The 27,186-nt window shown below is 56.6% G+C and overlaps 1 protein-coding gene and 1 pseudogene across 3 annotated transcripts; one reads left to right on the forward strand and one right to left on the reverse strand.

Annotated features, from left to right (window-relative positions):
• The first annotated feature begins 25 nt into the window (after positions 1-25).
• Positions 26-19,792, forward strand: LOC132527802 (neuropilin and tolloid-like protein 2; annotated as a pseudogene).
• On the reverse strand, positions 19,727-26,284 carry GLYCTK (glycerate kinase). Of its 3 annotated transcripts, XM_060164017.1 has the most exons (6): positions 26,231-26,262; positions 24,364-24,879; positions 23,464-23,879; positions 23,081-23,232; positions 22,294-22,469; positions 19,727-22,031 (listed from the first exon to the last, which is right to left on the reverse strand). In XM_060164017.1, the coding sequence occupies exons 3-6, from the start codon at positions 23,838-23,840 to the stop codon at positions 21,168-21,170; spliced, it is 1,569 nt and encodes a 522-aa protein (XP_060020000.1). In that variant the 5' UTR covers positions 23,841-23,879; positions 24,364-24,879; positions 26,231-26,262; the 3' UTR covers positions 19,727-21,167. The 3 variants fall into 3 exon arrangements, with proteins under 3 accessions (XP_060020000.1, XP_060020002.1, XP_060020001.1); XM_060164019.1 differs by lacking the exon at positions 24,364-24,879 and having other exon boundaries at positions 23,464-23,875; positions 26,231-26,284; XM_060164018.1 differs by lacking the exon at positions 24,364-24,879 and having other exon boundaries at positions 26,231-26,265.
• Positions 26,285-27,186: the final 902 nt, after the last annotated feature.

Raw genomic sequence — 27,186 nt, forward strand, 5'->3', positions numbered from 1 at the left:
AGAGTCACTCATCCTCTACTTCGCAATGGTTACTGCTGTGTCCCTCAACTGGAGGTGGGCTTGAGTGGCAGGGACCAGTGGGTGCTGCTTTCCCCAGCAGCCCTGCCAGCTCCACCTTGCCCCTCTACAGGTGTGACAGTGGATGTGACTGCCTCCTTCCTCAGCAGGGGACTGTGGGTCAGTCCCCACTCTCCTGAGTCTCAAGTGCCTACTTTCAAATGCCATCTTCTGCAATGGCAGGGAATGCAGGCTTTGATCTTCCTGCCCTGCCCTAGAAGTCACCATGCCTACCTGTTCCCTGGGAGAGGAACAAGGGGGCTGAGCCATGACCTCACCCTGGGCTCCTACCCCTCCTGTGGTGGGAGGGCAGTCTTTTGCCCTATATGAGCTGGGAGGCCAGTCTTGCTCTTGTTGAAATGGGGAGAAACTGGCTTCCTGAAAGAGTTGGCGGCGGGGTGGGGGGTGGGGTGGGGGACGACTTGGGCAGACAGGCTGCTTAGGGCACCCTGGCCCAGGCCCATGCCTTTGGACCAGGGGTCTGAGGGGCATGGCAGGCCTGGGCTCCCCTCTCCCCTGTGCCTTCCTGCTGGCAGCACTGAGGCCCGGAGGAATGCTTTACTAGCTGCAGAGATGAAAGCCTTGTGTGAACAGGCAGCAGAATGGGCCCTTCACGTGGCCGACAAGCCAGAATGGAGGGCGACAGGCATTCAGACGGGGTGGCTGGAGCTACCCGCTCTCCACCTGCCCCCAGTTGGCCTCTTGAACCCCAGGATCTCTCTCTGGTTTGCTAGGCCAGGAGCTCTGAGCTGCTGCCTAGAGAAACCAAGTCACAGGCATGGAGGGTATCAGAGAGAGCCGGGCAAGGTCTGAGGCACGCCTTCTCCCCAGGCCTCCCCTGATCCTCCCCTTCTCTGCCATTGGCCAGCTGGCCTCAGCAGCTCTGACAGCATTTTCTCTGATGAACAAAAATGGAGACAAATTAATTCTCCTTTCATCCACACAGTCAGCTTGACAGACAATACCTTGAAAGCCCAGAGCTCAGGGAGGAAGAGTGGAAAGGAGTTCCTGGGGGGTTGGAGGATTGAGGACCAGTCACCCATGAATGCTCAGACCCCAGTCCAATCCCACTCCCACCTACATCCATGTGGAGCTTCGCAGACAGAATCTCCTCCCTCTTTTGGTTTATCTACCACTTTCCATCTCATCTCAAGCTACACCTCCTCAGGAAGCCCTCCCTGATTGCCTCAATCCACAGAATATGCTCACATTCTCCTCAGGGGACCATAGTCAGTACCACTCAGCAGGCAATCATGCAATGGTCACTGCTGCATCCCCCCAACTGAAAGATGAGCTTGTGTGGTAGGGACCAGGGGTGCTGCTTTTCCCAACAGTCCTGCCAGCTCCATCACTCCTGCAAGAACCCATAGGAAATGCTGAGGAGACAGAGCAATCACACCAGGCCATCACCCTGAAGATGGTGGCCACCAACATCTGCCCAGCTGCACATGATCACACTTTACACCCTCTTCCCCAGCCTACCTCCTCCCTCTGACTTGCAATTCCAGACCACACCAGTGAACAAGGTCCAGGATGCTAAGGTCTGCTCACCGGGAGTGGCAGCCAGGAGGAGTTCCTACCAGTCCCTAAATGCCTGGGCCAAAGCTCCAGATGACAAGCCCCAAGACAGTGATATCTTGCACAAGACATTTCTGTGGGGCCTGAGGAGCTGCAGAAAGCTGCTTATTGTAATTAGGCTCTGAGCGCCTCTGATTTCCCCTTGGCCCCAAGCAGCTCATTGAGCATCGGTGGAATGATCTTTTTGCAGGGTGGGTGGCCTCATCATCTCAGCCTTGTGACCCACTAGGTACCCCCATCCCACCCTTCCTGGGAGCCTGAGTTTGCTGAGTCTGGGGACCAGACTGCCATTCTGACTTTTTCCCCACCTCTAAAAAGGTCTATGAACAGGGCAGGAGGCCTGGGTTCTGCAGCTGACTCACTGGGCAAGTCTCTTTTCTTGCCAGGCCTTAGTTTTTCCATCTGCATATTGGAGAACACAAATCTTGCCCAGCCCTGAACCTGGGCCTCCTGTACAGAATGGTCTGAGGTACACCAGGACTGTTACCCTACCCCAAATACCTCCATTCTTGGCAAGAGCTTTGCCTTTGCCAGACCTCTGGGAGGAAGTGTGTAAGAAATTCCAACAGTCATAGCAGCACTATTCACAATAGGCAAAACATGGAAACAACCTAAATGTCCATCAACAGATGAACGGACAGATAAGATGTGGTACATATACACAATGGAATACTACTCAGCCATAAAAAAAATGAAATAATGCCATTCGCAGCAACATGGATGGAACTAGAGATTATCATACTAAGTGAAGTAAGTCAGAAAGAGAAGGACAAATACCATATGATATCACTTATATGTGAACTCTGAAATAGGGCTCAGGGACTTCCCTGGTGGTCCACTGGTTGAGAATCCGTTTTGCAATTCAGGGGATGCCAGTTCGATCCCTAGTCGGGAAACTAAGATGCCACATGCTGCGGGGCAACTAAGCCCACGTACCACAACTAGAGAGCCTATGCACCGCAACAAAGAGCCCACGCGCTGCAACTAAGACCTGACATAGCCTATAAATAAGTAAATAAATAAATTAGTGTTATAATAAAATAAAATAAGGCACAAATGAACCTATCTACAAAACAGAAACAGACTCACAGACATAGAGAACAGACTTGTGGTTGCCAAGGGGAAGATGGGGAGGGAAGGACTAGGGAGTTTGGGATAAGCAGATGTAAACTATTATACATAGGATGGATAAACAACAAGGTCCTACTGTATGGCACAGGAAACTATATTCAATATTCTGTGATAGCAACTAGAGAAGCCCACATGTCGCAATGAAGATCCCGCATGCTGCAACTAAGACCCAATGCAGCCAAATAAATAAATATTTTAAAAAATATACATTCTGTGATAAAACAATGGAAAAGAATATTTAAAGAAAGAATGTCTATATGTATATAACTGAGTCACTTTGCTGTACAGCAGAGATTGGCACAATACTATAAATCAACTATACTTCAGTTTTAAAAAATTAAAAAAAAAAGAAAAAGAAAAAGAAACTCTGACCGGTCAGCAAAAATAAGTTTGTTCAAGAGAGGGAGTTCCTCATTATCAGAGAGGTGGGGCCGCAGTTAGTGGCGAAGGCCTGGGGGTGTTCAAAAACCCAGGGCGGCAGCTGGAGCTGGCAGTCTCCTCAGCAACCTGCTCCCACACTCCAGGTCGGCAAACTGAGGTGGCAAGAGGGGAGAGGGCCTCACCCAAGGTCACAGCAGAGTAGGATGGGAACCTGGGGCTGGCCGGCAGGGTGTAGGGAGACACTAGAAGGGGGAGACGACACAAAGACCAGTGACCACAGGCATCTCCTTCCCTCTCCAGGACAGGGAGGGGCATCCTCCGGAGCTTCCCACTTCTCCTGTCCCCTTGTCCCTCCTCCATTCCACCATCCGGTTGCGGGGGAGGTGGTATCAGACAGCCAGATACAGATCGTTCCTAGGATCTCAGTGTCCCCACCTGAACTGGCTGTTGGATCACCAGGGACCCCCAGGCCATCCTTTCCTCATGGAGGGTCCCTGCCCCAGTGTCCTCTTTCCCTGATACTCCTAACAAGCCACTCAAGAACCTGGCACTGGGCCCAAAAAACCCAAGATGGACAAAATATTGGAATCAAGCACATTCCTGCAACCCAGTGTGGCATCTAGGTTCGAACCAGCAACAGAGGTCATTTTGCTTCACCAAATTATCCTAACTCATATCCACCAAACAAGGAATGCATCTACATTTTGGAAGCTGCTCCACGTCAAAGAATAGAGTTGACCTTTGATAAACATTATTATATAGAACCATCATTTGAATGTCGGTTTGGAGTTCAAGATGGGCCATTTGGTTTCTCTCCACTTATATATAGATTGTTACTGTGGTGTGAAAAGCCCTCCATTAATTAGATCAACAGGGAGATTCATGTGGATTAAGTTTAGTTCTGATGAAGAACTTGAAGGACTGGGATTTTGAGCAAAATATTCGTTTATTCCAGATCCAGACTTTACTTACCGAGGTATTTTAAATCCCATCCCAGATTGCCAGTTTGAGCTGTCAGGAGCTGACAGAATAGTGTGTTCTACTCAGGTAGAACAAGAGGAAAAAACAAAACCCAGCCAAGCAGTTGACTGCATATGGACGATTAAAGCTACTCCAAAAGCTAAGTTGACGTGGAAAGCTGATCAAGGGACTTCCCTGGTGGCACAGTGGTTAAGAATCCGCCTGCAAATGCAGGGGACACGGGTTCGAGCCCTGGCCTGGGAAGATCCCACATGCCGTAGAGCAACTAAACCCGTGCGTCACAACTACTGAAGCCCACGCGCCTAGAGCCCGTGCTCCGCAACAAGAGAAGCCACCACAATGAGAAGCCCACGCACCACAAGGAAGAGTAGCCGCCACTTGCCACAACTAGAGAAAGCCCATGTACAGCAACAAAGACCCAATGCAGCCCAAAATAAGTAAATAAATAAGTATATTAAAAAAAAAAAAAGAACCTGGCACTGATAGGTCCCCTGCCCAGTTCCCCTGTACCCATGATGGGCCTCTGGGAAATGTCATCTCCACCTCTACACAGTGACTCTTAAGTGTGTAGGAGGCTTTCAGGTCTCCACATGGTCTAACAGAGGTGGCCCTGAGAGTGTGACCCAAGACAACCCCCTTCCCTCTTCTCTCTCCAACTGTCCACCCTGACCCAGCTCTGGGGACATCCTGGCCTCAGATCTCCTTGCAAGCAGAAGGAAACTTACTCTTGGAGACCCTGAGGGCAGGAATGGTTGCTCCCATTTAATAGGTAAGCAGACTGAGGTCCTGGAGTGGAGGTCTTGTCATGGACACACATGCTACTGGTAAGGCAGAGCTGGCTTGTCAGCTGGACCCCCTGCCCTTGACCAGGGCCGTCCGTCCCTGCTACCCCTCCCGGTTGCACAGGCCCTCTTGAGTGGCCCTCAGAGCAGGCAGCTGGGCCTGGGGATGGGCAGGGAGTGCCTTGGGGAGGACGCCTGGGCTGGGGAGCAGGTGTGGTGGGGGGCAGCAGGTGCAGGATAATGGGGCCACCAAGGGAGGCCCAGGGAGCAGGTGCCACCGTGGGGGGTGAGGTTGTCATTGTTCACCCGGCTCTTGTGGGCCCCGAGCAGGAGGGGCATCTCTGTGAGCCCCTGGGCCACCTTGGCTCATGCTCAGAGGTTGTCCAGATGCCTGGGCTCAGGCACACAGCCAAGCCCCTCCCCTGGGTCCCAGCAACCCACCAGGTTGCCATGACAACCAGCACTTTCATCCTTGTCCCTTTGTCTGGTCATGGTCCAGCTTTTGTGACCAAGCCATAATTCAGGGGTGGAGAGAAAGGGGCCTTGCCTCCAGACACACTCAGCTGGGGTAGAGTTGTGAACCCGAGGCAGAGGGGACTGGAGGGCACGTTAAAGGAAACTGGAAAAGCTGGGTTTGCTGGCCATCAACCCCTGCAGCTTCCTCCCTTGGCTACTGACCACACTCTCATGGCTGAGTCTGTAGGCCTGGGAGTGACCAGGGCCCCAGGCTCTCCTGTCCCCTCCCTGTGCCTCATTTTCCCATCTATAAATGGACCACCCCTCTCCACTGATGCACCATGGCTGAACAATTTGATGACTTCCCTATATAACTGAGGAAACCAAGGTACAGAGCCAAGCTGGGCCTTGGCCTGGATCACGCCACAGAGAGCAAGAGGAAGAGCCAGGCCTACTGGGGATCCAGGACCTCAAGCCATTAGGCCCCCACGCCAAACGACAAATCAAGCCCCACAGTCGTCCCTTCTCCTGACACCCCCATCGGGAGGAGCCTAGCCACCAGGATTGGACAGGGCTGGGAGCAGGCTGTGGCCGCCCTGGCCCCACCAGCTGTGTGACCGTGAGCAAGCCCTTTCTCCTCCTGGAGCCCCAGTCTGTAAAATCAAGGGGTGTTGAGAGTAATGGAGAGCCCTCCCACCCACAGCTGGGGTGAGAATGAAGCAAGGCGCACTCTGCACAAAGCAGGCTCCATGCCCACCCCACAAACATCACACATCCTCCACTCCCAGCACCACCTTGGCCTGCCCAGAGGACTTGGCATCCCCATGTGTCCACCCTGCCACCCTGCTCCAGGCCTTTGCACCTGTGGTCCCTCCCCTGTGGCGCACTCTCCGCCTCACACAGGAATCTGGAAGTCCCAGGTCACCAAGAGTTGGAGAGCATGACCACTGCTTAAATCTACAGGAATCCCCTAGAGACAAGTTGTGATGTTCAACAGGGAACCCCCGAGCAGAAGCAGAGCGTGCTCCTGGGATGTGGACCTGGCTCCGGGGATGGGATGGCACAGAAGGGGAGCAGGATGGCTTTAGAGACTAGGCTGTAGCAACTTTTGTCCTTCCTTTTGTCCTCCTCTTTGAGAGGAGCCAGGAGTTCCTACAAGCCCCTGCCCCAGGCTTACCACCCCAGTCTCGTGGGAGGAGTCTGGGCACCCCAACAATGATCAGCACAACCTTGAGGGTTTGGTGTGAGCTTCTGTAGGGTCTTCCACCTTCCATGGGATTCAGGGCTCTCTCTGCAGGCCCCTTAGGCTCAGGACAGACACCCACCACCAGGGCAGCTCCACAGACATGACAGGGTCTGGGGATGTGCCCCAGAGACACCTCCAGGCAGACACCTCAGTCAGGGTGGGTCTGCACCCCCCCTTCTCAGCCACCACTGGTCCCCCTGAATGAGACTCGACGAGCAGAGGGCCACAGGGGAGGGTCTTGGGCTCTCCTGCAGTGCAGTGAACACTGAGCAGAGAACCGATTCCAAACAGCAGGGCCCCGACCCCATGTCTCAACACGGCACGGCCATCTCAAGAAAATGTCACTTCCTCTTCCCGTGAACATCTTCCTCTGGGATTAGCTCTGCATCTGTGCTGGATGTGCTGGGGTGGTAGCAGAGTCTGCTACCTGAGGCCATCAGGTGGGTGTTGGGGCCTGGGCTGAGGCTGCACCACTGGCGGCCCATGCCAGCAGGAGGACAATGTCTGCCTCTGTAGTTATTTATTATCACTATGGGTTAGGAAGCTGTTACTGAGGAACTAGAATGTGTCATGAGGTTTATACATCATGTCATTTAATCCTCACACCAGCCCTGGAAGATGGTGGCTATTATTGTTTCCCCTTTTACAGGTGAGGACACCGAAGCTCAGAAATGTTAAGCTTGGGAAAGGGGATCAGCAGACCCACCTGAGGGGTGGGAGAGGGTAGGAGGGCATAGCTGAGGCCACTGTTAGGTAGAACACGGTGCAAGGCAGATCTGGGCTCAGGGTAAAACATTCTGTGCAATGGCCTGAGCCAAGGGACTGGGCTATCCAGGTCGCAGGGAGCACCTGTCATGAGAGGCATGCAAGGAGAAGCTGGATGGGATACCTGTTATTCAGGCATCAGGATGGAAACAGAGTCCCTGTCCAAAGCATGTGAGAACCTAAGGTATCCATCCTAGCCTCACCCCAGTCCTGGAGGGTGCAGAGAAGGCAGCACCTCCCACGTAGGGGTTGAAGGATGGAGGGGGACACACTGCCCAGACCATCCCCCTGTTTTCTCATCTCCAGGAGTGGCTTCCACTTTCCAAAGTATGTTTTAGTGAGAAGTTTCAGAGGACCAGGGACAAGGCACAGGTGGAAACACAAGACTGGGAGTGAGTACCCCAAATTTTGCATCCCATGCACTTGACTTGCCTCATCCTAGTGCCAGCCCTGTGGGGACATTTCAGAGCTCAGTCCCACTCCCACGTCCCCTCCCTAGGGAACTGACAGCTCTTCCTTCCCTACCCCTCATACCAAGCCCCATCAGTTCTACTCCTAAACATCCCTCAAATCCCCTCTTCTCCAGATCCACAGCCATGGCCCTGGCCACCACCTCCCTGGCCTCCCAGCCAGCAGTTACCAGTTCCTCCTACCCAGAAGCCCTTCTTAGACCCCTCCATGGCCCCTCCCTCTCCCTACTTGGCACCTTGTGCTGCCCTCTGGCCAGAGAGAGGCCCTTTTAGTTCCTGGTAAAAATCAGGTGCCTGCCCACTTCTCACCTGGATCATATTCACTGCAGCTCAGGCATCTTTCCTCCCAGGTCTGGGTTAAGCACCCCCGTGCTCCTACAGCCATGACAAAACTGTGTAGCCATGACCATTAATATGTCTGCCTTGGGAATTCCCTGGCAGTCCAGTGGTTAGGACTCTGTGCTTTCACTGCCAAGGGCCCGGGATCAATCCCACAAGCCATGCAGTGCAACCAAAAGAAAAAATATATATACATATATATGTGTGTGTCTGCCTCCTCAGAGAGACCAAAGGCACCATGGGGCAGGGTCCAACCTGTCTCACCCAGCCTTGCATCCCCAGCCCTGCTGCCTGACACAGAGGAGATGCTCAGTGACCGAGAGACAAATGGATGAATGAATGAGAGTGTGGCCAAGGCTGGGAGGGCTGTCCTATACAGGCAGGTCCCCGGGGTCAGCTGGGTGTAGAAGCCAGAGCAGGAAGTGGGCTCGGGGAGATGTCCAGGGCAGGAGACTGACTGAGCCAGCAGGTCCTCTGCAGAGGCCCCAGATTTGTGTGCCCCCCTACCCTGAACTGCAGAGAGGGGGCATCTCTAACAGCTACACATCTGCCAGAAAGGGACAGGAATTGGTGCCTTATGCCGAAGGGAGAGGGTGATTTAGGTGGATTCCTAGAGGTCTCACCCACTGCCTCTGAACCACATCTTCGCTTTCAGCAAAGCCATTTTACAGTCTTCCTAGGGACCACCACGGGTGTGAGGAAATCCAAAGGTCCAGCCGCGGTGCACCCACGCTGCTCAGCTGGAGGGGGGATGCCTGTTGGTGGCTTTGTACAGCCCCCAACCCCAACCCCAACCCCTGGGCAGAGAACAAGCAAGTTTGAGAGGGCAGAAGGTTTCCCTGGGCTTGGCTGACCTTGAAACTCCAGCTACTGCTCTCTGTGGGTGGTCCCGGGCCAGCCTTCTGCTGCTTCATACTCCTCTCAGCTCAGTGGCAGCCTCCTGGACTTCCTGGCGGGCTTCCAGGCCTCAGAGGAAGCCACCGCCTCTGCCACCACTGCTACCGCTGCCACCACTGCGGCTGTGAAAATGCAATTACAGCAAATAGCCGCTGCCTCACTTGAGCCTCACCACCCACACCTGGAACTAATTAACTTAATTAGGCCTTAATGAGCTACACTGGTCAGAAGGCCTATTTTTACTTAATTATCCCCTAATGTGCTTGGCATGGAGGAGCCCGGGACCAGGAGGATGGCTTTGGTGGTGGCAGCCACCTCTTCTCCCTGCAGAAGGGACACCCAGGAGTTATGCCTGCAGGCCAGGAGTGAACCTCAAAGCTGAAAGTTGGCCAGTGGGGGTGAGCCAGGGGACACAAGCCAGACCCGCGGGAACAGCGCCCCTCTCCCAGCCCCATCATTCTGGCCACCCTGCCTCAGCTGGGCTGAGGGCCCCCCTAGCCCTAGCACATCGCCCTGTTAGGATCTTCTGCATCGCCCGTGCACCACACTATTCTCATTTTCCTGACTCCCACTAGAGTATAGGTTCCACGAGGGTAAGGATTTCATCTTGGTCGCTACTGAATTTCCAGCCTAGAACATGTGCCTGGCACATAGTAAGGACTTTTTGTTGAATGGATGTTGAGGGAATGCCTTGACCCTCCCACAAACAGCCAGAGTCCCCAGCCCCTTCCTCGAGCTCCCCAGAACCCACCCAAACACCTCACACCTGAAGATGACATCCCCACATCCTACTCTGGCCTCCCAGCCTCTGCTCACACTGGTCCTACCATCTGAAGTACATCCTCTGTGAACTGAAATTCTTGCCTGTCCCAGGCCCTGCAGGTGCCGTGTCTCCTGACCAGTGAGGGAAAGGGTTGGGACCTCTGCTTGTTTGAACTTGGCTCTTCCTGGCACTTATCTCTGCCTATAAGTGCCAGGAAGATACCCTTCCTGGGTATCAATACCCTTTGGAGGACACTCCTTGGGGCTGGGTCTGTCTGAACCCTGAGACCATGAGCCCCTGGAGGTAGTGACCCTCATCTTTGCCTGCCCATCGCTCCCCATTTAACCCCAGTAACCAGGCCCAAGGTGGCTGGCCCATAGTCAGCAATTAGCAAACAAGTTGGCCTCACCTTGATCATATGCCTCCAGACCCAGAGAGGGGCTTGGATGAAAGCCAAGTCCAGCCAGTTGCGGGTATTGCCTATAAGAGGGGGCACCACTGAGTGGAAAGGTTTGGGATGGCCCCCAGAGCCCATGCCTCCCAGACAAGATTCCCCAGTTCAGAAGGGCAGGGGGCCCAGCCTGGGGCAGTTGGAATTGCCAGTCAGAGCTGTCTCCCCAGGGGCCTGACCCGCATGCAGGGCACAGGTGGGACAGAAAGAGGAGGGACAACTATGACGACATAATTTGGAGAGAGGGAAGAAAGATGTCACATTCCTTAGGTACCTCCCTGGGGACTCTGGACAGTGTCAGGATGTCTGAAATCATAGACTCTCCCTTCACACAGGGATACTGAGGCCTGAGAGAGAGAATCCGCCCAGGTGACCCAGCCAGACAGAAAGTAGAGTTGCTGGGACCTGATTTTGGCTCTAACAGCACCTCTTGGAGGCCCTGGAGCCTCGGCTTGCCCATCTTTACAATGGTAGCACTGACTCCCATCTTCCCTCACTTCCTTCCCCCTGCCGCCACTCCCCCGACCCCTGCCCAGGAAAGCTGTGAGACTCACTGAGGGGAAGGCTGTGGATGGTCTCAGGCAGGTCAGGGCCCCACCTCCTGGCCTTGTGGAAGGAGGCAGGGGGTGGGGAGTGCAGAGGAGGCTGAGGGAGCAGGACTCTGGGGGCCCCCCAGTGATTCCCTGCCCCCTCCTAGGGGAAAGAGCCATGGGGCAGGAGACCTTCCTGAAGCTGAGGGGGAGCTGCCTGGGCTCGAGGAGTGTCTGGCCATGTTGGGCTGCCTCTTGGGTCAGCAGCACTGCCACCATCAGATCTAACACCTTCCTTGCCCCAAGCCTCAGTTTACCACAAGTCCAATGAGGATAGCAGTAATCAATCCAGTCCTTCCAGTCTGTGGCCTCGAAGAGCCACCCTGAGGGGCCAATAGGCTAGTGGCTGGTGTGAGCATCAAAACCCTGAAGAGAGAAGAGACAGCCTGCAAATGGTAGTATTTCAGGCAGAGAACCTGGGGGCAGAGGGGCCTAGACTGCCCGGGCCCCTGATCTCAGCCAGACCAGCCTAGCCAGGGCCCTGGCTGTGGGGACGGCAGTGCCCATCTGTGATGGGAGAGGCTTGGTCAGGGATGCCATCAGCCCTGGAAACTGCCTTTCTGCTCCTGCTGACTCTTCTGTCCTCACCTGTCTGTCAGCTTCTGACAGTCACCGCGCCTCACGCACACAGCGGCCACTGCCTCCAAAGCAGAGGCAGCTGCTGCGGCCTCCATGCTGGAACCAAAACTGAATGAGCATTTTCACAATGTTGCCTCCCGCTGACGGCTCATAATTGCATGTTGAAGCCATGTGATGGAGCCCAACTTACACTAATTATGTCATTACCCTAATTAAGTAAATACTGTATGTGCTAATTGGCTGAAATCTCTTCGGGGGGGATGGGCAGGGTGAGAGGAAGCCCGTGTCCCCTAGGCTTTCACATGGATGGGCTGGGGCTAATAAATTCGGGGGGGGGGCATTCTTCCCTCAGTTTTGCAGGTTCTGCCGTCACCCAGGTGGGATGCAGGGAGGACCCTCGGCCGCTGCCCTGGACAGGCTTGCCCATGCTCCAGGAGAGAAAGCAGAAGGTGCTGGACAGGTGGTCAGAGATCCAGGCTGGAGGCCTGCCTTTGCCCTGACAGGCCAGTGGTCTTAAACAACCTTCTACCTCTCTCCAGTGGGTCCTCTTGCCCACCCCCCACCTCAGCCAGCCCAGAGCTTGTGGAATCTCAGATGTACGGGGCACAGTGGCATCAGAGGGACTCAATGTCCAGGAAGGACTAACCAAGCCACTGTCATCCACCTATATAGGACAATAGTTACATGCCCGGCCTGGGACAGCAGGAGGGAGAAAGGCTGATGACCGAGCAAAGCCCTAGGCCCAGGGGACAGCACCAGTGTGAGCCAGCAAAGGAATAAACAGAGCTGGCATGTAAGGTGGAAGACAGCCTGAGGAAGTCAGGAAGGCTTCCTGGAGGAGGAGGACCTCAACTGTGAGAGAGGACATAAGGGCCTCAGAGATCAGATAATCTTTCAAGGTGTGATTTTTTTTTTTAATGCCAAACTTTTTAACCATAACCTTCAGGTTGGGGTTACGAGAGAGAAGAGAGCAGCCATCTGGAGGACGGTCCCAGATGGGAGTCCAACCCATTTGGGGGTACTGAGGGACCAGAAGGAATGCCAGCCCTGTGTCAGGGACAGTTGTGTCCAGAATGACCAGAGCCCTCATCCTTCCCTCTCTAAGTCTATCACCATGGAGCAGCTGTCAAGCGAGGGCCCCCATCCCTGCCCTGTCTCTCATGAGGCTGTGGGGAGGGTCCCAAAGGCAAGAGTTTGAGGCCTCAGCACTGCAGCTGGGGCCTCCAAGAGCTGAGTCTTCTCAAACCCAACAGAGCCAATCAGTGCCCAGTCTGGCGAGTGTGCCCAGGTGCCTCAGTGTGGGCATCCCTGTTCTCCCAGCTCCACCCCACCCGCCTGCTGCCACCTCCATAGACATATGCTGCAGCTCCACACCCGGCAAACACCACATGCTCACTTTGGTGGGCAATGGCTCCCTGCCTCCCAGGCTGGAGGAAAGAAAAAACAAGAGGAACGTGAGGCCTAGCCCTGGACAGGCCCAACTCCCAAGGCAGCCTCGGCCAAGTCTCTCCAGCTCCCAGGCCTCATGCTCCCAATAGATGATACACACTCATTCATTGCCTGTCCCAGGCCTCCATTCATTCCACACAACATGGTCTGGGCTCCCCTACACTGGCTCCAGGAGACAGAAACAGATAAGAAACCATCCTTTTATCCATGACATCTGCAACTTACTCTCAAATGGCTCAGGAAAAATAATACATATAACTATGCACACATACAGAGCAAATACATATATAGAGAGGGAGAGCAAGTGAGGAAAAATATTAACAGTAGTCGACGTGGCTAGATAGTATATGGGTGTCTTACACTATTCTTATTGACAATTCTTCTGTAAATTTGCATTTATTTAGAAGTAAATGGAATGAAGGAAGGGAGGGAGGGAGGGAGGAAGGAAGGGAGGAAGGGGGGAGGAAGGGAAGAAGGGAGGGAGGAAGGGAGAAAGGAAGGGAGGGAGGAAGGGAGGGAGGAAGGGAGGGAGGAAGGGAGGGAGGAAGGGAGGGAAGAAGGGAGGGAAGAAGGGAGGGAGGGAGGGAGGGAAGAAGGGAGGAAGGGAGGAAGGGAGGAAGGGAGGGAGGGAGGGAGGAAGGGAGGGAGGGAGGGAGGGAGGGAGGGAGGGAGGGAGGGAGGGAGGAAGGGAGGGAGGAAGGGAGGGAGGAAGGGAGGGAGGAAGGGAGGGAGGAAGGGAGGGAAGAAGGGAGGGAGGGAGGAAGGGAGGAAGGGAGGAAGGGAGGAAGGGAGGAAGGGAGGGAGGAAGGGAGGAAGGGAGGGAGGAAGGGAGGGAGGAAGGGAGGGAGGAAGGGAGGGAGGAAGGGAGGGAGGGAGGGATGTCCTTTCCTTTTATGGGATTCCAGGCTATGAGAGGAGGTAGCTGGAACGGTGGTGGCAGCCCGGTTGATGTGGCCCTCCTTGGTGGCGCTGGGACAGCTTCCCTGAGGAGGTGGAGGGAGTTGGGCTAGGCTGAGTCTAAGGGCATCTAGCTCTTACCCTTCCACGCAGGGTGGGATGGAGGCTGACTCCTCCTCTCCCTGTCACAGCTTTAGGCAAGCCCACAGCTCCCTCCCCTCTTCCTGCTCTCCAAAGCATGTTGGTGTGCTGGACTTTCTATAAGGAGTCTCCAGTGGGATGAGAAGGGGAACTTCCCTTGGTCGTAAGCTTAGGACGGCCTCCTGTGCCTCTGAGCATGGGAGGAGACTGGACCAGCCCGGGGTGCTGTGCCTGGGACTAGAGAGGGATAGGATGGTTCTGATCAAGGCCACCCTACCTCCCCTGCCCCTCACAACACTAACACAGACTTGTGCCGCAGCGGCCCAAGCCCAGGTGGAATTCCCTCGTGCCCTTGCCTGTCACAGCAGCACTTAGCAGCAGGAGGGAGCAGCAGGAAGTGGTTCATTATTCCATCCTTCATTAGGTCTGCATTAGGCAGCCCAAGAATCGTGGGATGTGCAGGAGGCCTCTGCTTTAGATGGGCCTGTTAAGGGGCTGCAGCTCTGGACACGCCCCCTGCAGCCTCCTTCCCAACTCACCCCCCCATCCCCTGCTTCCCCACTCCCTTCATTCTTCCCCATTGTGCCTACCATCCTCCCCACCTCCCTTGGGGCCCCAAATGCTCTTCCCTAAAAGGGGACTTCCCCTACCCAGTTCTCAGTCCAGGCTTTGGACCCCATCCACCATCCCCTCCCCCAAAGACACAGTGACAGTGGCATCCCGATGTGTGGTCAGTCTCAACAGAATGAAGGGGACCCCTGGCCGCTTTCACAGCCCATCCTCTCTCCCCTTGACCTCAGGCTGACACTTCAGAGCCTGGACCGCCCCAGAGTGGACCTGCCCTCCATTCAGGAGACTCTGTCCAGGACGCTCCAGACTGCGGCACCCAGAGGTCAGCAGGGGCCCATTCCTCCATTCGGACACCTTTGTTCTTCTCCCGCCTTTGTCCCTGGCCCATCCTCCTAGCCAGCCCACAGCCCAGAGCCTTACCCCTCGCCTGGCGGCTCGCCTCTCCCTCCCATTCCCCTTCGTGGCCTTTTGCCCACTCAAGTAGCAGAGCCTGGCATGGGATGGGGTGGAGCCTCTCTGCCCACCCTGCCCAGCCCCCAGCCCGCCCGCCCCCTGCAGCCCTCCTCTCCACTACTCCCTCTCCTGCCCACGCCCCCTCACTTGCCCCACGTCCCGCCCCTCTAACAACCTCCCCTCTCTAGGTCGGGCCCCCTCACCTCCTCCGCCCCCTCCCCATTTCCTCTTCCCTCTTTCCTTGGCCCTTCGGTCCCTGGAAGTCAGGCCTCCTCCCCTCCCCTCTTCTCTCTCATCCTCTCCCTTCTTTCTTCCCCCTCCAGTCTCCACTCCTTCGCCTGCTCACTCACCCTCTCCCTCTCCTGCTGCCCCCCTCTCTCTCCCCCACCTCTTTGTTTCAGCTGAGAACCGGCTCCTCGGGACAGTTCCCACACCGCAGTGACTCTGGTGAGGAGACAGCGCCGCCGAGGTGAGCTGAGCGATCGGGCACCGGCAGGCGCGGGCAGCCGGAGCTCCGGGGGCAGGTGGGTGGGGAGACGGGGCAGTCCAGTCCGCCGCTTCTCTGCCCGGACCAGTGGGAGCAGCAGTCGGACTGCCAGCTTCGGATTCCCCGGTGGTTAGCAGGAGCCAAGGACAGAGGGGCAGCCAGTTGGCCACGGGGGGGGGGCAAAGCTTGTCAGGAGCTGGCAGGCTCTGTCCCAGCCCTGGTGCCTGGCTTCTGTGGGTGGCCCTGGGTGGAGGGAGACCCTCAGGGGGTACCCGACTGGGTGGGCGGGGGGCTGGGCTGCCAAGAACAGCCATCCCTGACGGTCTGAATGTATGCCCTATCCTAGAGTCCAGAGCTCAGGACCCAGCCTCTGGCTGGGCTGCGGCTGCGAGGTTGCCGAGTGGCAGCAGCGGAGCTGTCCGTGGGGCTGTGACCCCTACAAGTGTCCATTCCTGGGGGGCTGTGGTTGCTGGTCAGGTATGTGCTGGACCACTCCCATTGCCCAGGTGGGGGGTGTGGGCGAAGGAGAGCTCTGCCCCATGCTACAGGCTGGCTGCTTTCACCCCAAGCTACTGACCACCAGACCCAGAGAGCCACATGGAGGGGCACTTCTCCCTGCCCTATGGGTCTCTGACCAGCTCCCCCAAGATGGGGTCCCCAGGACAGCTTTACCCAGAGTTGCAATCAATAGGGATTCAGGTCCAAGCTCACATGTTCCTGCGGTCAGCTTCCTGGGGTGAACTGAACAGGACAGGGAGGAATGCCTTGATGGGGGTGGTGGGCAGCTGGGAGAGAACAGGTGGAAACGGAGCCCTGGCTCTTGAGTAAGGCTTAAGTGTGAGTACTGGACATGACCCAGGGCTACACAGTGATCCAGAGACCCTGACGCTGGGTAGGTGGGTGGGAGTGGATGGAAGGGGCAGGAGCCAGTGCCATGGGCCCCACCCCCTTCTCAGCTGGAGCTGGGGATAGAGAGACAGCACTGGATGAGGACAGAGGGTGCCTCTCACACTTCCCCAAAGAGGCGAGCAGGGAGGCTCTGCAGGCTGCCAGAGGAGGGGCAGGAAAGGCCAGGAGTATGAGGGAAAGGGTGGGGGGATTCCCACTGGGGTGCATCTTGGGGGCCAGACCCTGGCTATCTGGCTAGGGCAGGGCCAGATCCTACAGCTCCTTGAACCCCCAGGAGGCAGCAGTGGACAAGATCATGGTGGGTAGTGATCCCATGAGGCAGAGCTGTGAGGGGCATTTTTCCCACTAGGACTGGGTAGATGGGGCACTTGTTTCTGGGGGCAAACTCTCCCTGGACAGAGCCTCCTTAACTGAGCTGGCAACAGCCCCTCCCAGACGGAGCAACCTGTAGAGAGAGGGGGCATCAGAGCCGGGGGCCCCGAGCCCACCCCACACAGCCTCTCCAGAACAGGGCAGCCTGAGCCAGGGAAGCAGGACGGCAAAGCTTCACGACTGGCCTTCAGGTTGCCTAGGGAGGGGTTGACCGTCAGACATCCCTGTCTCCGGGAGAAAGGCCAACCCTCCCAGCCTGGGCAGAGCTCACCCCAGCTCTGTGGCCCTATCTCTCAAGCGACAGCCCACCTAGGCCACTGGCTTCCCCACCACTCAGGGCGTGTCAGTGTTCCCCCCGCCCCTACTCAACCCCTGTCCTCCCCTAGCACACAGGATTCCTCTCACCCAGCTAGGGACTCCTGGCCTGGGGTCAAGCCAGTTCTCCCCCACGCAGCCTGGACCTCATCAGGTCCCTCACACGTGATCCAGACCCAGAGGGATCAGGCTGCCCCACCTGTTTTTCTAAACCCTGAGGGGCTCTCTCTCGAAGGCTGAGTCAGCTTACTCTAGCTCCAGCTGATCCCCCCCACTGGCTCTGTGATCTCGCATGGCACTGTGCACCCCAGCAGCCATTAAAGACTCAAATACCACATCCTGCCAGTGCCAGTCCAGTGCCAGAGGGCAGTAGTCACTCGCTCGGCCTCAGTCAGTGAGCACCAAGACCTCGCCGGCTCAACCCCGACCCTGTCTAGAAGAAGGGGCCTCCCTGAGCCAAGAACTCCCTGAGCTTCTCCTTGGAAGAGGCCAATACCTCTCCCTTCTCTCCCTCTGTCCCTGACCCCCTTCCACAGAGCATTCTTACCTACATCCATCTGCTGCCGACACCTCCCCAAAGAGGTAAGCAAGATAAGGATGTTGTCCCATTAAACAGAGGGGAAAACCAAGGCCTGGAGAAAGGAGGCTGGCATGGCCAAGACAAGGACCTAGGACCCGACTCCCACTCCAGTGCTCCTTCCAGGTCTTTTAACTGCCACCTTGGTGAGACCCTACATGCGGTGGGGTGCCTATGCTCACCAAAGTCCACTCGCTGCCCAGGCTCTCTGCCCCACAAATCCTCATGCCCTGAAGGCATTCCAAGCAACAGAGGGGCTAGGTTACTCCCAGGGGTGTTTGAGCCAGGGCTTCCAACCTTAGTTCCAAAGTGGGCATCCAAAGGGATGCCTGGCCTGGCTGAAGGCTGCCGGAATGAGGCTGCAGAGGAGTGGGCAGGGCGGAGGTGGGAGGGGGTTGCCGGGCCTGGTGATGAACCTCCCTCCTACATGCCGCACCTCTTCCACCCACCCCCCACCCCCATGATAAGGATGGCCTCAGCATCAAAGTCCTAAGACAGCCTCCTGGCATCACTCCTTGCCAAAAACTCCTTGTGGGGCCTGCCACCACTGTCAGTGTGAAGTGCAACCCCTTCAGCCAGGCACACGAGGCCTTTTGCCAATTGGCCTCTGCCAGCCTTTATGGCCTCCTTGCGTTTCTTGCATCACTGTCTCCCCAACATTCTAACCACACCAAACTGTGTGTGTCCCCCACCCCACTCAGAGCATGGCTCTGAGGCCCACTCAGTGACCGTGGGTTGAACTGGACACACACGCCGACACGTCTCAGAGCACACACACAGGTGTGCACACAGATGCAGGCACACACCTTTGTGTGGAAACCCACCACACGTGGCTTTTTGCCAAATCACACACACAATGGAGCTGTGAAATCTAAGCCAAGAGGGACTGACAAATCTGTTCTAAGGACCCCTAAAGAGACCAGCCATGGTCACGTCACCATCCCCAAGCCCTTGGCAGGGCAGCAGGGAAGCAGGAGTGGATCTCTGGCTCTGGCTGAGCCCTTGACAGGCCCCAGGGTCTCTAAGCCCCAGAGGGTAGGAAGAGGATAGTCAAGCAGGTCCCAACCAGGCTCTCATTCTGGTTCTGTGGCAGACTTGCCATGCAGCCCCAGACAAGCCACCTTCCCTCTCTGCTTCACCAGCTATAAAACAAATGGATTTGGATTGGCAGACACCTAAAGGCTGGCCAGGCCCATTGCCCAGCTGCTCTCAGTTCATGTCAAGTGCAGAGAATGGAAGGGCCTGTGAAGGCAGCAGCCAGGGAAAGCTGCTGGGGATGGAGATGAGGTGGGAACGAGGGCAGCAGGAACCCAAGTGGGGACAGACGGAAGCCAAGAGCCACAGGATGGGAGCAGTTATTGTGACACATAATTGACATTTATGGAGCAAACAATAAGTCCTACAGAACACTCACTATGTAGGCTTTATCTCATATTTTCATCTAGATTGCAGCCAAATATATCCTTTCTCATCTTGGGGTTACCAAATGGGCAAATCTAATGGGTTAGGCCCAATCCAGCCTCTGGCCTCCAGCCCCCACAAACACAGGCCCAGGGCAGGGGCCAAGGTGGCAGGGGGAGACTTTGCCAAGACCCCACTCTCTCACCCCTCAGCAGGTGTGTAAGCAGCAATGCGCACAGGAAGCAGCACAGCACACCCCGTGCTGAGGATCTCCGTGTACACACACAGATGCGTTCCCCCTCCTGCGATGCCAACACCAACACCTGCATGCTCACATGCCACCACACATACACATGCACATGCTGGGGACATGGCAGACAGGCCCTCTGCCACAGCCCCAACCCTCTTATCCTGCTGTTGCTGGGAACTTGACACCCAGTGCTAATCCTCATGCCCCAGAGGGCAAGGACTGAAGCAGGAACAGGGCATATCTAGAGAGTGCCAGAGGAGCACCGGGGCACAGGCACAGCCATGCGGGGACAGTAGCCCCTAAGACTATGACATCCCCACCCCTGCCGGAAGAAACCTCCCACCAGGACAGAAGGAAATGGAGCCCCTGCATCACAAAGGGGTATGAATTCCCCTCTCCCCTAAATCTCCCTGGACCCCAGCACCCGGCTCACCTGCTCACCTCCCTCCCCATCCCCAGCCCCCCAGGAACCATCTGCAAGCTGCATCATCTGGAGCCCAAGTAGAGAAGGGAGGCTCTTCCCAGGAGCAGGGCACGCCAGCCCTGGCCCAGAGCCCCTCACACCCTCAGAGAGGAGGGCACGGCTGGGATGGAGGAGGAGGCCAGCAGGAACAGCCCCAGGCCTCGCTGTTCTCTATGGCTTTTTATTCCTATGTGATTCTACTGCTCACTCATATAGGGATTGGAGCCGTGGCGCACGGTGGGGGCAGCCAGCGGAGGGCTCGAACACTGAACAAGGGGGCCCAAGGAGAGCCGGGACAGTGGCCCCACCCTCTCCCAGGGCAGTCTGCTAGCCTGGCTAAGGAAGCCCTTCCTCTGTTGCTCCCCTCCCCACTGGCCTCTTCCCAGGCAGCCATAACAGGAGAAGGGGAGAGGGGCTGCTGGACCCCACCACTGCTCTGACCCACCATCCCAGCACTGGAGACCCCCACTGCAGGCTGGCACCAGGAACTGGACTGTGTTCCCAGAGAAACAGCTAAAGGCTCTGAGGGTAGGGAGTGGTTCAGCCTGGGAAAATGGGTCTGACACAAGGAAACAACACCCAGTGTCCTGTGTGGCTGGGGGTAACCCCTGGATAAATAGGGGTTTATCAACCAAAGAAAGTACAGTCTGGCTAAGGGCTGTCCAAAGACAGAAGGAAGTCCTTGGTGGCAGGCAGTAAGCATGTGCCCAGAGAGGCACTCCATCACAGGGTGGAGAGACCTCAGCAGGGATGCCACAGGGGAGAGTGACAGTTGGATGGGTGGCCAGTCCCTCCCAGACCTCACAGACTAAAGTTCTTAGGCCTGTCCTCCCTGGGGTCTCTGCTCACCCACATCAAGCATGTTGGGAGCCACGCTCAACCCTCCCAAGCTCCTGTTTAAGTGAAGCAAGTGCCCTGCAGAGATGGGTACGGAGAACTCCTGCAGGGCCCTGGCACAGGGGCTGCTGCCCAACACCATTCCCCTTCCCGGCAGCTCCCCGCTAACCTTTGCTGTGAGGGAAGAAGCACTGAGAACCCATAGTGTGGTCCTTTTTATTTTCAGTCCTTCCTGTTTCACCCCACAGAAGAAACATGCTCAGGAGCTGTGCAGAGGGGCTGCCTGGGGGAAAACAATGGGAGCAGCAAATTGGCCTAGGGGCTCGTCCTGGTCCTCAGGGGTACCTGCTGCCACAGCTGAAAAAGTAGGGGTGGAAGAGAACCCCCATCTGCCTGTCTGGTTGAGGAGTTGGACACAAAGCAGAGGCCCTGGTTGGGAGGTGTGAGGGACAACCATGTAGCTAGGGCCAAGGAGAGGAGAGGCCCTAAAGCCTGGGGAGGCCCTGGGGACCAAACCTGGTCTGCTCCAGGACGCTGCCCTGCAGGTCTCCTCTAGGTTCCCAAAACATGACCTACAATATCACCGCGGCTGCAGGAACAGGAGGTGGGCGTCCATGACATTGGTGCCAGTCAGCCCCGTGTGCAGCAGGTGTGCCCCACCCTGGAAGCGACAGAAGAAGGTATGTGAGTCATTGTGGGCTAGGAAGGCAGCCACGTCCAGACCCTGGGCGGCGGCCTGGCTGGTAAGCTCAGGCCTGACCCAGGCCCCGGCTGCCTCTGTGGGCCCATCCTGCCCATCAGTGCCACCGCTCAAAAACAGCACATCAACAGGCCCCAACGGCCACCGTCCCAGCTCTGCTCCAACACGCAGGGCCAGTTCCTGGTTCCGGCCACCCTTGCCTGAGCCCTGCAACTGCACTGTGGGCTCACCACCAGCCAGCAAGCAGACCGGGCCCCGAGTGCCCACCATGGCCTCCAGAGCCTCCTTCAGCTGCAGGTCTGGGAGCTGGAGCTCAGCCGCCAGTTCATAGAGTTGTTCCTCCTCCACAGAGGCTCCAGCCCCAGGCATGGTGAGGCGGGTTCCAGCCACTCGGGCCAGCAGTGCATAGAACTGGGCTACACTTTTCACATCTCCCTGCATAGCTGTGCTCAGCACCACAGCCCTGTATCCCAGCGCCTCGGCCTGCTTCTGAGCCTCAGCCAGTGCCAGTGCATTGGAGCCAATGATCACATTGAGGACATGACCACAGGTGTGTGGCCCATGGGGGTCAGAGTCAGCCCGTGCCAGCACAGTCTTCACAGAACGTGGCAGGGCAGCACGAAGGCCATAGCGATTGAGGATGTGCAGGCAATCTTGCACACTGTGGATGCTGGCCACGGTGGGGCCGCTGGCAATCACCTCCACAGGGTCCCCCACCACGTCTGACAGAATCAGGCTCACCACCTGGGGAGGGGTCGCAGAGGCAAGGCTCAGTCCCACCTGATCCTTGCCCCAGGGCCCATGAGATCAAACTGCCTCCACCTATCCACACGTCCTCACACCACCCAGTGCACTTCCTCACCCACTTCTAACCCCTCTCAAGTGGGTGTGCAAAACACCTAGCCCTGTGGACTCCTGTACCAGGCCTCTGCCCTTCATCTCCCTGGCACACGTGGGCCTGGCTCCACCAGCCCAGAGCTGCCTGGGGAAGAAGAGACCCACGCACCTGGGCAGGGTAGGCCGCCTGAGCCAGCCCCCCACCCTTGAGCTGGGACAGGGCCTTCCGGATGGTGTTCAGCTCCTGGATGGTGGCTCCACGGGCCGCCAGCAGCTTGGTGAGTGTCTGCTTCTCCTCCAGTGTTACAGGTGGAATGGGGGCGGGCAGCAGGGCCGAGCCCCCACCTGCAGATACAATGAAGACACTGGGCAGAGGGGATGGATGACAAAGGGATTTCCCTACCCGGGGTGGGGGGTGGGGGTCAGGCAGTCAGTGCTCATATTAGGCTAGAAAAGAGGAGGCTAGAAAGAGGGGTTAGGGTGCCCCCGTGTGGACATACAGTGAATGTGTGCACAGTCACCACACCCAGGTTGAACCCTGCTTTGGGGTAGCCCAGGTCCCAACAGACACTGGAAGAACTATTCCTTAACAGCTTGGAAAAGAAAGCAGACCTAGAGGAGACAGCGGAGAACGAGGGTGGAGACTCTGAGAGAGCTGGAAACCAGGGTTCTAGCCCCAGGTTACAATGGTACAGACAGCAGCAACAGAGACATTTTCCTGGCAAGGCCTGAGTGAGGTGCTCCCTGGGTGCCCTCTCACGGTTATCCAACAAGGTCAGTCAAGCGGAGGACTCCACAGCTCACAGGAGGCCACCAAGGACTAAGCCATCCAGGCTCTTTACTGCTCCCTTGTCCTGTGACCTTGAGAGCTCAGACCAACAGCTTCTTGCAGGGCTGATATTTGGAAACCCCACCCCCCATCAACACACTGTCCTGAGCCAATCTGGCACCCACACCTGAGATGAGCACGAGCAGCAGGTCATCAGCTGTGAGGCCTTCAGCCAGCTGCCGGATGGCCAGAGCAGCCCGCAGGGCATCTCGGTCCGGCAGGTTGTTCTCCGCGCCCTCCAATACCTGGACACGGCTGTGTGGCTTCAACAGCATCTCCCTCAGGGGAGAGAGAACAGAGAGCAAGATATGGGGTGGGTTCCTCTTCCCACCTGATTTCCCAGATGTACAGGTGAAGGGGACATTAAAAAGGACACCCACTGACACCCACCCTGGAGCCAGGCCAGTCCCAGAAGAAAATGGAAGCTGGTGAAGGAAGGAAGCCCCGATCCAGCCTGAGTCTGGGCCCAGGTTCCCCTCCACATAGGAGCAGCCCCCCAAGGCTCCTTACTGCTTGCCAGCACTCTCCATGGCAGCACGGATCCCCTTGGGAACGCTGATCACGCCCTGCACAAGATGCTGGCCCAAGAGCTCCTCAGCTGCAGTTGCCATGCCCAGGACAGCCTTGCCAAAGCCCACCAGGTAGAGGTTTTGCTGCAGCTGAAAGCTCCGGTCCCTCACCTTCAGCTGCCCACTGTCAGGATCCAAAGACAGTGCCCGCTGCAGCATGGGGCCCGGCAGCACAGCACCCACAGTGCTCTCAAACAGCTGCTGTGCCTGCTCTGCCAGGGCCATGCTACTGGCCAGCCGGGCCAATGGGCCCCCCCAGAGGAGCGGGCTCAAGGGGGCTCGGGCCAAGTGACGCAGGACCTGCAGGGCTGCAGCCATGCCCCACTGCTCTCAGCACCACCTGGCATCCATGGCTGCCTAGGGGGAAGAAAGCACTAGTTACACCATTGCAAGGCCAGACAGGAGGCTCCCCACAGCCACGGCTCTGAGGGCTCAGGGCCAGTGGACCCCACAGCTGCTGCTGCAAGAATAGGCCATCTGCCAGTCCAAGGAGATTTCCTAAGGCCCACAGCTGCCTGATCTCACTCCAGTCCAGTCTTCTGAGCCCAGGCCTGCCACCCAACCATGTCCTCCTCTTCCACAGGCCACATGCCAGCCCTCTGGACACTCTGCCCAGAGTCCAGAGGTCCTGTTAGCTGAGCCCTCCTCCTAGATCACCCCCTTCAGCTGAGAGCTAATCATTCACAGAAGAAGAAATTACTATCAGTAGGCTCCCACCCCACCCCTTTTCCACCCCCTGCACTTCTGAGCCTTGCCCGGGGAACACCCCTTTCTGGCACTCCTTCCTTGCCTCTTTACCACTTCTGTTGCTACAAAGCTGCTGGCTGTCCCACCAACTGACCTTGAGCCCAGTGACCTCCAGCCTGCCCTCTTTTTTTTAAAATTAATTAATTTATTTTTGGCTGTGTTGGGTCTTTGTTGCTGCGCATGGTCTTTGTTGCGGCGACCACATGGTCTTTGTTGCAGCGAGCGGGGGCTACTCTTTGTTGCAGTGCGCGGGCTTCTCATTGCAGTGGCTTCCCTTGTTGCGCAGCATGGGCTCTAGGCACGCAGGCTTCAGTAGTTGTGGCTCGCGGGCTCTAGAGCGCACAGCCTGCTCTATTTCATTAGCTCATGGATCTGGGCTGAGGAGCCTGGAAAGGCTAGGTCTGTGTAGGGAGGCTGTAGGTTTGCTGGGACACCGACAGGCAGGTCCAGGCACATCCTCGGGGCACACAGCCCAAAGAATCCCAGCACTCAGGGTGAGTCCAGCAGCAGGTTCAGGTTCAAATCAGAAGTGGCAGCAAAGCCTGGCCCATAGTAGAACCCTGAAGAAGTCCTTAGACGCCACATGACCCCACATACCATTGGGCCCAATCTGCAAGACAGAAAATGACGCCCTTCCACCTACACGGTCAGACCCACCCATGCCAAGAACATGCCTTTGGCTCTGCATAACAAGTCTTGGCTCACACCACCCACAGGGGTGAGAGCAGCATGGCTGGAGTAGGCAAAGGGCAGGCTTCCCCAGCTGAGGCCAAATAGTCATTTTCCCTACTGGGCACAGTAAAGGCTAAAAAAGCTTTAAGGTGAAGGTCAAGAGGCTGTTGCGGAGTTTAGGGACAATAAAGCCCCCAAGAGCTCATCTGTAAAAAGGCATTACTTTAATAAATGCCCATCATAAATGCTGCCAGCTGACTGCAGCAGCAAGTATGGACAGAGCAGGGGAAGGAGGCTGGGAATCAGGCTCCAGCTCTACCACAGGGACAACTCCATTTCTCTCACTGGGTCTCATGAGCAAAACGAGAGGTGAGATGAGACTAATGCTCTCCCCTTGACATCACTGGGCTCTCTGAAGCTGTCCACTGTTAACACTGAAAATCTGGACTCCAAACATCACTTTATCCCACACTCAAAAAACCTGGCAACTTCTAGCCTCTGGCCACTTAGCCTACATGGAGCTCAGCTTTCCCACAAGAGAAGACAAACCGCGCCTGACTCCAGCCGTGAAAGGGAACACAGGGGGCGCTGCCATGGGGACTCAAAATGGGCCCAGCTGTTGCCGGGGTGTCGTGAGGCTGGCCCATTAGGATTGGCGCTAAAAGCGGCATAGGTAGCGATAGCTGATTCTGACAGTCTGGGCGAAATTTGTTACCTGTTTCCCTGATGGATACAGGCCTAGAGGATACCAGCTTTGCCACTGGATATTAGAGCCCAGGGCAGGGGGCGCACAAGAGTAAGGTAGCCAGATAAGATACCGGACGTCCAGTTAAATTTGAATTTCAGATAAATTAGGAATTTTTTTAATGTAAATACGTTCCGTACAATATTTGGGGCATACCTATACTAAAAAATTATTTGTTGTCTATCTAAAAATTCAAGTTTAACTGGACGCCCTGCATTTTTTTTTTTTGCCAAATCCAGCAACTCTACTCGTGACACCGCCTCTCCTAAACTCCCCAGCACTCCAACAAGAAACCCGGAAATACCGAGCGGGCCCTCCTTGACTCCTCCTACCCACAAAGCGAGGCTGGAGTCCTTTCCGGCCTTCGCCTGCTCGCCCAGCCCCGGAAATGGCGTTACCCTCAAGCCGGAACCTCTGGCTTTCGTGAGGTAAATGGCGGCCGCGTAACGTCCGGTGTAATGTCCGAGAAATAAGGGCCTGCTGACGCCTGGGCCCGCTGTTGCCGGGCCCAGTAGTTCTAAGGGCCCTCGCTGCGCGGACTTACCGCAACACCGTTCAGGGCCGCGTCTTCCAGCCTCGGGAACCGGAACTGCTTTGAGGGGGCGGAGCGGAATCCGGAAGTATGGGGTGGGTGGGGCGCTTGTGGCGGGAGGCCGGTGGGAGCGGGGGCGGATGGCAGCGGGAGCCAGGACGGCGACTAGGGCATTGACTCTGCCCTGACCGCCAAGAGGCCTGGTTAGAGTCACCTTCAGGACTCGGTATCTTCATCTCTACAATGGGATAATAATCGCCGATTTCTGTAATCCGTCCCCTCCTTTATTCTGTAGGATTCAACCAGTCGCAGATACATTCCGACCTCTTGTTAGGTGCCAGGCACTGGACTAAGCAAACAGGCTGAGAATCACTACTTACCCACAACACACCCCTCCTGGGGCCAAAGGAAGTCATCCCCGTCCCTCCTCACCGCTGTAATTCTACAATTCATTCGTGTTCCCCGCCTTCTGTCTTGAGCGACCAAATCACAGCTCTGACTCAGCAAGAGAGTTCTAGTCCGTGATTCTCGAACACGTAAGGTGCATGTAAACACAAAGGACCCTAGGCCTCCCACACTGTCCCTGCTCTCACGCTGGGCCCGGCTTGATACCTTCCCACATTCAAAAGACAAGTCCTGGGCTTCCCTGGTGACCCAGTGGTTGGGAGTCCGTCTGCTGATGCAGGGGACACGGGTTCGTGCCCCGGTCCGGGAAGATCCCACATGCCGCGGAGCGGCTGGGCCCGTGAGACATGGCCGCTGAGCCTGCGCGTCCGGAGCCTGTGCTCCGCAGCGGGAGAGGCCACAGCAGTGAGAGGCCCGCGTACCGCAAAAAAAAAGACGAGTCCTGACCAGACACAGAAGAGTACATTGTTTTTACTGATGTCTTCTTGGGAAGATCACAAATAACACAATAGATCTGCTAAAAGTCTTAAAACATATTTCTCCCCACCTGCTCTTTTTAGTAG

This window comes from Lagenorhynchus albirostris, chromosome 10 (assembly GCF_949774975.1).
Source record: "Lagenorhynchus albirostris chromosome 10, mLagAlb1.1, whole genome shotgun sequence".
NCBI lineage: Eukaryota > Metazoa > Chordata > Mammalia > Artiodactyla > Delphinidae > Lagenorhynchus > Lagenorhynchus albirostris.